At 39.9% G+C, this 12,256-nt stretch overlaps 1 protein-coding gene across 2 annotated transcripts in view; it reads left to right on the forward strand.

Annotated features, from left to right (window-relative positions):
* The first annotated feature begins 6,042 nt into the window (after positions 1-6,042).
* Positions 6,043-12,256, forward strand: part of pdxdc1 (pyridoxal-dependent decarboxylase domain containing 1) — a 41,571-nt gene continuing 35,357 nt past the window's right edge. The window contains exons 1-2 of one of the 2 annotated variants that reach the window (XM_026350126.1): positions 6,043-6,573; positions 9,924-10,014. In XM_026350126.1, the coding sequence (XP_026205911.1) occupies positions 9,938-10,014 (77 nt within the window). In that variant the 5' untranslated portion in view covers positions 6,043-6,573; positions 9,924-9,937. The remainder of the gene's footprint in view (positions 6,574-9,923; positions 10,015-12,256) is intronic. The other variant, XM_026350116.1, reaches the window with a different exon arrangement.

Consider the following 12,256-nt stretch of genomic DNA (forward strand, 5'->3'; position numbering starts at 1 on the left):
ATTATTACAAACAGGCTACGTACCACAGGCTTTTAAGGTTGCTGTAGTCAAACCTCTACTCAAAAAGCAAAATTCAAATTATAGACAAATATCCAATCTGCCCTTTATATATAAAATTCTTGGAAAAATAGTTTCAAAGCAATTATGTAACCACCTGCACAGGAATCACTAATAATTTCCAGTCAGGATTTAGGGTACATCAACAATCTTCTATTAGCATCAGACAATGGACTTCTTTCTATACTTGTTTTGTTAGATGTTAGTGCTGCATCCAATGCTGTAGAGCACAACATTTTATTACACAGACTGGAACATGTCATTGGGGTCAAAGGAACAGCCATAGGCTGGTTTAAACCGTATCTATCAGATAGATTCCAGTTTGTGCATGTTAATAATGAGTCTTCCAACAAAACACAAAAGTTAGCTACAGAGTTCCACAGGGCTTTGTGGCCTGTGACCGATTCTTTTTACTCTCTTATATATGTCCCCACTAGGCCATATTATTAGGAAACTCCCTGAGAAGGCAGCAGGAAGAAACCTTGAGAGGAACCAGACTCAACAGGGAACCCATCCTAATATGGGTGATTACATGCTATGTGTTAGGCAGCAGGCAGTTCAGTAAAACAGTTAATGTCTTAAGGTTAATATGGAGTCCAGTTAGTTATTGGAGGCTCTGGTGACTTGTAGGAAATTCCAGTCCTGGACTATCGAGCATTGAGTCGAGACCTCAGAGAAACAGCTGCCGATGTCCGCCGAGGCCAGGACCGTCTTCATGGTAGCGTGGAACCAACCCCAGTCACCACATGCATCCAATAGGGACCATACAGGGAATCCAAGCGACGAGATCTCTGACCAGAAGTGGGGCACCAGGACGAGTTGGACAGGTCCTGAGGGCAAAGGGTGGAACGACATGCAGCTCAACAGTGAGACAGGACAAGGGAAAGAGAGACAGGAAGAGTGAACGAGAGAGAGGGAGAGGGAAAAAGAGAGAAGAGGAGAGGGGAGTGCAGAAGAGGAGAGACAACAGTTGGGTATGGTGAATGTATATTTAGTGCAGGGTGCAAGCAGGGACTCTGGCAGGACTAACTATGACAGCCTAACTAAAAGGCTAAAAGTATCTTCTGGTTCTAGTGAGGATTCTCGCTGCATTCTGAACTAACCAAACCTTGTTTATGCACCTGGTTGAACAACCAGACAGTAAGGCATTACAGTAGTCTAACCTAGAGGTGAGGAAAGCATGGACTATTTTTTCTGCATCGTTTAGTGATAAAATATTCCTTATCTTGACAATATTTCTGAGGTGAAAGATAGATATCCTGGTGATATTATCTACATGAGCTTTAAAAGAAAGACTGGAATCTAGAATCACACCAAGGTCTTTTACTGTTGCACTGGATGTAACAGAAAGAAACACCAAACTCCACTGGAGAGCATGTGTAATCAATTGAGACATTGATTGTATGTCATTAACTTTGTGTGTTCTCTCTCCTGTAGTTGTGTTTCCTCATCTCTGTCTCCCTCTCTCTGTACTTTTCTGCAGGTATCCTCCGCCTGGAGATGTACATCTCCAGGATTCAGTTGACCTGCCCAGTGTTCTTGCTGCTTGTTGTTGTTTTTGTTGCCTGTTGTTCTTTTCTCTCTCCACTTTCCATGCATCCCAACCAGTCGTGGTAGATGGCTGCCCAACCATGAGCCTGGTTCTGCTGGTAGCCTGGTACACAGACTACAGAGATACTGTATGTGTGTATGTATGAATATATGTGGGTTTTTTTTCTGTGTATGTGCGTGTGTGTATATGTGTGTGCGTATATGTGTTAGTGTATACGTGTGTGTGTGTGTGTGTGTGTGTGTGTGTGTGTGTGTGTGTGTGTGTGTGTGTGTAGAAATATCCTCCTACCCATTGATTATTATCACTGCTTTTCCTGTTAAAGGCCGCAGTGAAGGCTATCCCAGCTGTCATGGGGACAACAATCATGTTTGTTAAAATGTGTGAAAATGTACAGTACTTGGATAAAATAACTACCTTTCCCACTGCCTTCCATGAAATATAGCATGGGTTACATAGTTACATACTGTGTGAGTTATTTTTCAAGAAACGGTGGAATCCATAAAATAAAGTCTTCCTTGTCAGACATATGCATGCAGATATTAAACAAACATGCAAAAGCTGTATCCTGCAACACTCCTCCTTCTCTAGTGCTAATGAGAAGAAGGTATTCACAGCAATGATGCAGCCACTACTCTCTTTCTTGTTTGATACAGCTAACACTCACATTCAACTTACTAATGGCAGATAACAATTCTGAGGAGAACTGGCAGATCAACAAATGAACCGTGTCGAACCAGGTTTCCTCCTGTTGCTTCCTGCTGCCTCCTGTATTAAGGGTATAATTCATACTGTACACACCTAAATTAAACATTAACACTAACTCAAACTTTCACGCTTTGAATTTGCTCCTTCGGCAGCAGACTGATACAGCCTCAGTGTAGAAAGGAGCATTACCGTACATCTTTCCCACCGATGTAGTACTGTACAACTCAACAGTTTCACCGTATTCTCCTGTTCGTACTTGATCATAGTCACACCATTCATTCTGTGGCAACTGAAATGTATATTGCACTATAGAATTCTGTAAACATTTAGTAAATACTTAATTTACTTAATTTTATTATTGTTTTATATTTACTGCTCTCTTTAGCATACAGTTTGCGCTCACTGTTTCAGTGAGCTGCTTTTGAAACTTTGATCCCACAGGATAGGATCAAAGTTTGATCTTATAATGTCTAAAACTGAGTTTGTTCCAGAATTATACAGCCTCACAAAATGTTTGCTCATCTAACAACACATCATCAGATGGAGCAGCTGAATCCCATGGATCATTGACTGACTTGTTTATTCAGAGTCACCTGCTGGGCTGGGATACTTCAACAATGTGTGTTGGGTGTGGGTGTGTTGAACAATGAACACATTTGTGACTGTGTGTTTGGGTTAGAACCAGCTCAGACAGGCACATCACTGTTCGTGTAGTGGCCTTTCTCTGGACTTTGGATCTCCTTACTCGGGGAAACTCACTCAAATTACTCTGTGAAGACTCTTTGAAAACTTGTTTAAAAAGAACAAGTCAGCCACAACTAAGTCATTATGCTTTTCAAAGAAGGCTGCAGAGAAATTAATGAAATCATACTGTGTCCATGTGCTCTGTGTTCTGTTTAGATGGTTGAAATATAACTGGCAGTACATTCAAGGTGCTCCTAAGTAGTTTTAGTGTTTTACATTTGAAATCAAGTTGCACAAATATGTGTCACAGTGTGCGTGTCAAGAGGAGTCTGTAACAGATGTAAATTACTGAATGCATTTTTTTTTTTTCAGAGAATTTTTGTTACCCTGACAGGTTCAGTCCATGGAATATGACCTCAAAAAATTGGTCCCTGGAGTCCCCAAAATGTGCATGAGTACAATCATGCTGAACAGTGCTAATCTGTCTACAAAAATATACTGATAAGTTTTTGTTTAGTTAGTTTAGTTATTTGACTAAATTTTAATTATGATAATTATAAAATATTATGATGAAAATGACACAGCATGATGAATTAAAATGAGACGAAAAGAGCTTTATATTTTTGAGAAAATCTCAATTACAGTCTCCATCTGAAAGGCCTAAGCGTTGTTTTCTTTTTTAGACAATATTTTGCATGGACCCATTTGAATGTGCAAATCCACTGTGCCTGTTCGTCTTTCGCTTGGGTGCAGTTTTGCAAACCCACAAACTTAAAGCTTGGTACCGGAGCTGCCCCCACATCTCATACCTGTAGTCAGTGTCAGTTAACTTTAATTAAACACAACCAACAATCAGCCATAATATTAATACTAGCTGGTGGTTTTGATGTTGGATTGACTAGTGTAACATGGGCTCACTGACAGGTCTACAGCTACAGTACACAGCGTCGACAGTGTGCAAGACTGACAAACCGGAGCCCCGAGATTGAGTCCAGATTGGGTTTAGGCAAGAAAAGTACTTTGGTTAGGGTTAGTATGTTTAATATTGACACATTTATGAAGTCAGCTGCATTCTCTTTCCAGCTAGAGTGATAATTAGACATGATAAAAATGCACTAGTAAAAATAAAAAATGGTCAGTGTATTTTGTTTTCATTATAACCTTTATTTCACCCTCTTCTTGCCTAACTTCTTTACCTGCTGTAAATTGTTAAAGCCTCACAAAGCTGGTCATCATAAAAGGTAACCTATGACTAAAAGTAAAACTTAGTTTCACTGACTAAATCCTGAGTAAAACTATGAGAAAAAATATTAATAAAATGGGAAATGAAATACAATTTTCAGGGGATGACGATAACTAAAACAAAATAAAAAAATTCTTCTCACAATTAACAGTGTTGTTAAAAAACTCAAAAAAGTCAACTGTGACTGCGTGGAGAGGGTCCACAGCTTCACCCTCCTGGGCACCACCATCTCGGCCGACCTCACTTGGTCCATCAACACCAAGACTGTCATCAAGAAGGCAGCTGCGCCTGTACTTCCTGAGAGGGCTCAGGAAGAACAATGTAGGTCCGGAGCTGCTGGTAACCTTCTACCGCTCAACCATCGAGAGCGTCCTGTCCTACTGCATCACAGTGTGGTTTCCCCACTGCACTAAAGCAGAGCGGCAGAGGCTCCAGAGGGTGGTAAAGACAGTGCAGAGGATCATTGGCTGCCCTCTCCTCTCCCTGAAGGACATTTACCTGTCACGCTGCCTCAGCAGAGTGGCTAGTATCACCAATGACTGCACCCACCCTGTCTTCCCCCTGTTTGACCTGCTACCCTCTGGCAGGAGGTACAGGTCCATCAGAACCAGGACAAACAGACTCAGAACAGCTTCTTTCCACAAGCAATCACCATACTGAACACACACATACACTCTGACTTGACTTACATACACCTCTATTCTGCACCCAATGGACAACTTCTGCGTGCAATAACTGCAATGTGCAGTACAGCTCTACCTCCATTCCATACACAATATTTATATTAATGTTAATTATGTTTTTCTCCACCTACTGCACCTTAGTCTATTCTATTTTATTCTATTTTTATAAGAATGACTTTATTTTTTATTGTATACTTGTACATACTTTGTACATACTGATTCTGATTCTGATTTGAACTCGACTACAGTTGTTATTTGTATTCAGTATGTTAATGATTACTGTTACATTCAGCTTTATTTAAGCGTTTAATCATTTGAGAGCAAATCATTTCTAAAAAATGCAAAACCAGCAAAAGCACTTGATGATTCAGTCACTGGGAACGATTTGAAGGCTATACATCACATTAAACATCACGTCCATAAAGCCAGGGTGCTGGTTACCTAAATGCACACTGGAGCACCTTTATGGAGATGTTTTAAAGAGCAGTGTAAATAATAATAATGTATACATTATTGATCCCCTTGGGTAAATTGCAGTTGATCAGCTGCCTGACAGCATATGTCAGCGCTACTACAGGGTTTTGGTGTCTTGTCCAAGGACACTTCAGCAAGCAGCCAGGAGGAACCTGGAAGTGAACCACTCAGCCTGGGGTTTGTAGGTGACTGCTCTACCACCTGAGCTACTGCCGCCCCACTAATAGACAACAGTGTGTTAAAGAGGGGGACACCTTCTCAACATTATGGTTGCATTTCTGTGTAAAAGAGGGGTGTCCACATGACGACCTAGCTACCATTTTAACTACAGTATGTGTACAGTCATTGTGAGCTGTGGGATATCCTGATCCATGATCCTACAAGACATCGAAGGAGCAAACACCTGCAGTGCTACTTCACACACCATGGGTGAAGAAGCTTATTAGAGATGTCATGTCCTGTAGGGGTGGGAGCTGTTCTCATCATTTTGCTTCCTCCCACATAAACAAACTGTGCATAATAGTTCAATAACAGAGATTTTAGTGACTTACTTGGAATTCCATTTTGGTTGACGGACTAAATCACAAAACATATAGAATATACAGCAACCTATTATCTGATTTATTATTAAAGGACATTATCCTCTCATCACATTTAAAACATATAACATGGAAATATGTCATTTTTTGGGGGGTTTTCAGATTTAAATACAACACAAACTATCAACATGAAGGTTCATTGACAGAATATGGGGCCATGCATCCTTGATTCTCAGTGACTATGTGTGAAATACAGTTAAGCTAATCCTACGGTTAAGACTCCACTGCAGTGTCTTTGTTTTGCAGTGTCTTTGTTTTGCAGTGTCTTTGTTTTTGCTGATTCACTCGTCAATAAAAACAAAACACATTTCCATTTTTAAAAATCCTGTCGCTGTCGTCATCAGTTACCACCTCACTGAGCAGTTCAGAGACAGAGCGTGACACAGGCAGTGCCAGCGTGGAACGCACGTCGTGCGTCAGTCCAGGAAGTAAAGTGTCCGGCTCAGTCAGCGAGTCAGCGGACGTGTCAAACTGAACATTTCAAGTCGTTTCCCCCCCCCGTAGTCTTCGGAACAGACGCCGCGGCTTCCCCCTCCACAGCAGACCCGCTCTGGCTGTCAACGGTGTGCAGTGCAGGTAAGTTCAGTAAGAGGTAGCTCGGTCAGCCGTGTGCTGACAACACTGAGTTGGTGCTTAGCTAGCTAGTCAGCGCTGCTCTGTCTGTGCTGCCGCGTTTAAAGAAGCTCTATAAAGGTGTAGTTTTCAGCTGTCGCCTCGTCGTTAGGCTCGTTCGAGATGAACAGAGGGTGGAGACAAGACGCTGCAATATAGACGGACACTTTTTAAGTTTTCTAGCTGCATTCAAGCTGCTGTTTGTGCTGCGAGCCACAAGTACTGACGTCCTGTGAGGTCGGATGTGATCTTAGTAATCTGAGAGAAAACTGTCACTTAATTCTTAAAAGTCTGTAAAAGAATTGAGTTTCACAGTGAAAACTCTGACTAATGAGTTAAAAAAAAAAAAAGAAAAAGAAAAAAGAGGAAACGATTCTATAAAACATACCTGAACCAATCAGATGTTAGATCAGGTGAGAGCCAGGCGTTTCTCATCATGTCTTGAGGTTTGAGGTCGGTGGAGAGCAGCTGCAGCGCCTGGCGTTGCTTACGTATGACGTATGTACATGACGTCAAAATGATTAGATATCTGCAATTGCATTCTAACTAGTAAGAATGACGTTTTAGGATAAATACACTTAAAATTTGACTAGACACAATTCCTTTGCAAATATCGGAAATGACGCCAACAATGCCATTGCGCCGATTTAGCATTTTTTGGACCGAAAGAGTTCACATTACAGATATCTGACCAGTCAAAACTGTAACTGAAGACATCTTTACGTCTGAATACTCCAACATCGTTTCAGATATCTGTAATTAGAATTTCGACTAATCGAAATAAAAATGCAATTAAAGATATCTGGAATTCACTTTATGGAAAGGCAAAAGTGAATTGTAGATATCTTAAACTAGTTTTCCCATTCAAGTCAATCAGCCATTCTAACTTGTCAAAATGGAATTACAGATATCTTCAATTAGAGTTTTAACTTGTCAGATATACAATAAACACTTACTTAAACAGTAATTCTTCCTAGTCAGAATCCAGTTGTGGATACCTTGAATTATAATTTCGACATAATTTGAATTGTTTAAAGGCTATTTTATATATCTAAAATGCAATTATGTATAGTAAATCTAACCGTTTTATGTTGTGTATTTACAGTGTCTGTAAATACCTTTACAAGATATCTATGTTGTCTTTGTAGACATGTTAAAATATTTTTGTCTAGTCAAACCTTAAATTTAAGATATCTACAATTGAATTGCAACTAGTAATATCTTGGTTTGAGATATCAAAAAATATAATTAAGAAATCTTTAAAATGTAGCCAATTCAAGATATTTTCAGTCAGAATCCAGTTGTGGCTACCTTGAATTATAATTTCAACTAGTCACATTGTAATTTTGACTGCCTGCTGCCTAACACATAGCATGTAATCACCCATATGAGGATGGGTTCCCTGTTGAGTCTGGTTCCTCTCAAGGTTTCTTCCTGTTGCCTTCTCAGGGAGTTTTTCCTTGCCACTGTCGCCCTCGGCTTGCTCATCAGGGACAATCTCATTTTATGATTCATACACATTCACCGTTCATGTACTGTTCTTTGGTTGTGTAAAGCTGCTTTGTGACAATGTCAATTGTAAAAAGCGCTCTACAAATAAAATTGAATTGAATTAATTTTGACTTGTTTAAATGCTATTTCATATATCTAAAATGCAGTTATGTACAGTATAGTCAATCTAACCGTTTTATGTTAAAACAGCGCCTGTTTACAGATATTTTTAATTTAAATTCTGACTAGTCAAAATGTAGTTACGGATATCTTCAATTAAATGGTAAATGGTCCGCACTTATATAGCGCTTTTCTACCTAGCAGGCACTCAAAGCGCTTTACACTGCATCTCATTCACCCATTCACACGCACAAGCACACACACATTCACACACCGATGGCAGAGCTGCTATGCAGCTGACCTGACTCACCGGGGGCAACTAGGGGTTCAGTATCTTGCCCAAGGACACTTTGGCATGTGACGTGGCAATCCTATGATTGGCAGTCAACTGCTCTACCTATTGAGCCACAGCCACCCCACAGTTACAGTTTTGACTAGTCAGAAATACATTACAGATATCTGTAATTTCAGTTCTGTCCGTCTATTAAATCTGCTTGCCATAACCTTCTCACAGTCAGAGAAACCGCCTGCATCTGTCGTCCTTTGTAAATGTAAACAAGAAATTCCCACAGTGACAAAGTAGTAAAAATAACTGATAACCTCTTCTAACTTTGCTCTGTGTTCTGCATATTGAAAAAGCTCTTGTAAGGTGATATACTGCAGCCCTAACTTGAATATTAGAGCCTTCATTACAGTAAAATATCTCTGTTTCCTAGAATGAGAGAAGAATATTGAAAATGTATGTATTTAAGTGCCTTCCAAAAGTGTCAGACCAATTCTACACAAATGGGCAGTTTCTCAGACCAGGCTTAAATCATGCCAGAAAGCACGCCTCAATCCAGAATAGTTATTAGTAGTAATAGCAATAATGCAAAACGTGGAATGGACATAGAAAAACGTAAAATTCTGTGGAATTGGAAAAATAAATCCAGGTGTGGCAAAAAGACAGTGTGTTAAAAAAACATTTAAAGCAAATAGTTTCAACACATCTCATTATAGAAGACAAACGGCACACACCAGCTTTGGAATAAGAGAAAAGCTTTTGTAATAAAAACATTTAAAATGAAGACACACAGGGTGGCATGAAATGAAAAATAACACGTGCAAAAGATGAAGCTGTGCGAGAGAAGCCTCCTAGCCTTATTACAGTGTATGCCACTGGCCTGGAATGTTATCACCTAATAACTACAGAGACTACAGACTACAGAGAACCTAACTGTCATTTAGTGTTTGCTTGGGGAAACGGCTGAACATCCTGTGTGTGTGTGTGTGTGTGTGCGCTTGTGTGTGTGTGTGTGTGTGTGTGTGTGTGTGTGTACTTACCTGAGGAAATAAGATCAACTGACTCAGTAGCATCTTTTAAATCTCTCCTTAAAACGGACCTCTACCAGTGAACCTTTCCTGATCTCCTTTAAACAGGGACAACTCCTTATTTAGGACAACTTTCTATTAATGTTGATGATTCTGATTGAGTTTACCCCATCTATCTTTTGGAACTGTTTTTCGAAAAGACTGATGTAGTAGTTGTTGTAAATTTTGTTTTTCTGTGTGTACTGTGTACCTATTGAAGTTAAACTAACGAACTAAAAGCTAAATTTGAGCAGGTTCATGTCCACCTTGATGTGTTCTGTATTGCACTACAAGCTTCTGAAATGACTGTTTATGAATTGATTGTCCTAATATTCTATGTTGCTGTCTCCTAGCACACACACCTTAGATGATGGTGGACTCCACACTGGCTCAAGTGGGTAAGAATCTGAGTGAAGCCATTACGGTCCTGGGAGATGGACAGAGGTAAGATTTGAGACTTTTTTCTGTATATATAAAAAAATCAATCATCAGATCTACCAACAGAATTCAATTCAATTCAATTCTATTCAGTTTTATTTGTATAGCGCCAATTCACAACACAATGTATATATATATATATATATATATATATATATATATATATATATATATATATATATATATATATATATATATATATAATAAATAAATAAATAAATATACAGTGAGGGAAAAAATTATTTGAACCCCAGCTGATTTTGTAAGTTTGCCCACTAACAAAGAAATGATCAGGCTATAATTTCAATGGTAGGTGTATTTGAACAGTGAGACACAACAATGACAAAAAAAAATCCAGAAAAATGCGTTTCAAAAAGAGTTATAAATTAATTTGCATTTCCACGAAGGAAAGAAGTATTTGATCCCTTCGAAAAACGTGCTTTAGTACTTGGTGGCAAAACCTTTGTTGGCAATCACAGAGGTCAGCCGTTTCTTGTAGTTGGCCACAAGGTTTGCACACATCTCAGGGGGGATTTTGGCCCACTCCTCTTTGCAGATCCTCTCCAATGTTTGGCAACTCGAACCTTCAGCTCCCTCCACAGATTTTCTATGGGATTAAGGTCTGGAGACTGACTAGGCCACTCCATGACCTTAATATGCTTCTTCTTGAGCCAGTGATTTGTTGCCTTAGCGGTGTGTTTTGGATCATTGTCATGCTGGAGTACCCAACCACGACCCTTTTCAATGCCCTGACTGAGGGAAGGAGGTTCTCACCCAACATTTGACGGTACATGGCCCCATCCATCCTCCCTTTGATGCGGTGCAATTGTCCTGTCCCCTTGGCAAAAACACCCCCAAAGCATAATGTTTCCACCTCCATATTTGACAGTGGGGATGGTGTTTTTGGAGTCATAGGCAGCCTTCCTCCACCTCCAAACACAGCGAGTTGAGTTGATGCCAAAGAGCTCGATTTTGGTCTTATCTGACCACAACACTTTCACCCAGTCTTCCTCTGAATCAGTCAGATGTTCAGTGGCAAACTTCAAACGGGCCTGTAGATGGGCTTTCTTGAGCAGGGGGACCTTGCGGGCACAGCAGGATTTCAGTCCTTCACGGCGTAGTGTGTTACCAACTGTTTTTTTGGTGACTATGGTCCCAGCTGCCTTGAGATCATTGACAAGTTCCTCCCGAGTGGTTCTTGGCTGATTCCTCACCGTTCTCATTATCATTGAAACTCCACGAGGTGAGATCTTGCATGGAGCTCCAGACCAAGGGAGATTGGCAGTTAATTTATGTTTCTTCCATTTGCGAATAATTGCACCAACTGTTGTCACCTTCTCACCCAGCTGCTTGGCGATGGTCTTGTAGCCCATTCCAGCCTTGTGTAGGTCCACAATCTTGTCCCTGACATCCTTGGAAAGCTCTTTGGTCTTGGCCATGGTGAAGAGTTTGGAATCTGGATTGATTGATTGCTTCTGTGGACAGGTCTCATTTATACAGGTAACGAGCTGAGAGGGCTGCCAATGTCAGCTCGTTACCTGTATAAGATCCACCTGGGAGCTAGAGATCTTGCTGACGGATAGGGGATCAAATACTTATTTCCTTCATGGAAATGCAAATTAATTTATAACTCTTTTTGAAACGCATTTTTCTGGATTTTTTTTGTCATTGTTGTGTCTCACTGTTCAAATACACCTACCATTGAAATTATAGCCTGATCATTTCTTTGTTAGTGGGCAAACTTACAAAATCAGCTGGGGTTCAAATAATGATTTCCTCACTGTATATATATATATATATATATATACACACACATATATATATATACACACATATATATATACACACATATATATACACACACACACACACACATATATATATATATATATATATATATATACACACACACACACACACTTGCACACAAAAAATGATATAGAAAACCCAAACAATCCAGTGGAGAGGAAAAACTCCCTTTTAGAGGAAGAAACCTCCAGCAGAACCAGGTTCATAGTGGGCGGCCATTTGCCTCAACCGGTTGACATGAAATGGTGGCAGTTGAATTGATATAGGAGAGAGGAGAGGAGCTTAGTTTATCAGTAGAGGTCCCCCAGCAGACTAACCTATAGCAGCAGAACTAAGAGATGGTTTAGAATCACCTGATCCATCTCTAACTATAATCTTTATAAAAAAGGAAAGTTTTAAGTCTAGTCTTAAATGTAGAGAGGGTGTCTGCCTCCCGAAC

The sequence above is a fragment of the Anabas testudineus genome, chromosome 8, assembly GCF_900324465.2.
Source record: "Anabas testudineus chromosome 8, fAnaTes1.2, whole genome shotgun sequence".
Lineage (NCBI taxonomy): Eukaryota > Metazoa > Chordata > Actinopteri > Anabantiformes > Anabantidae > Anabas > Anabas testudineus.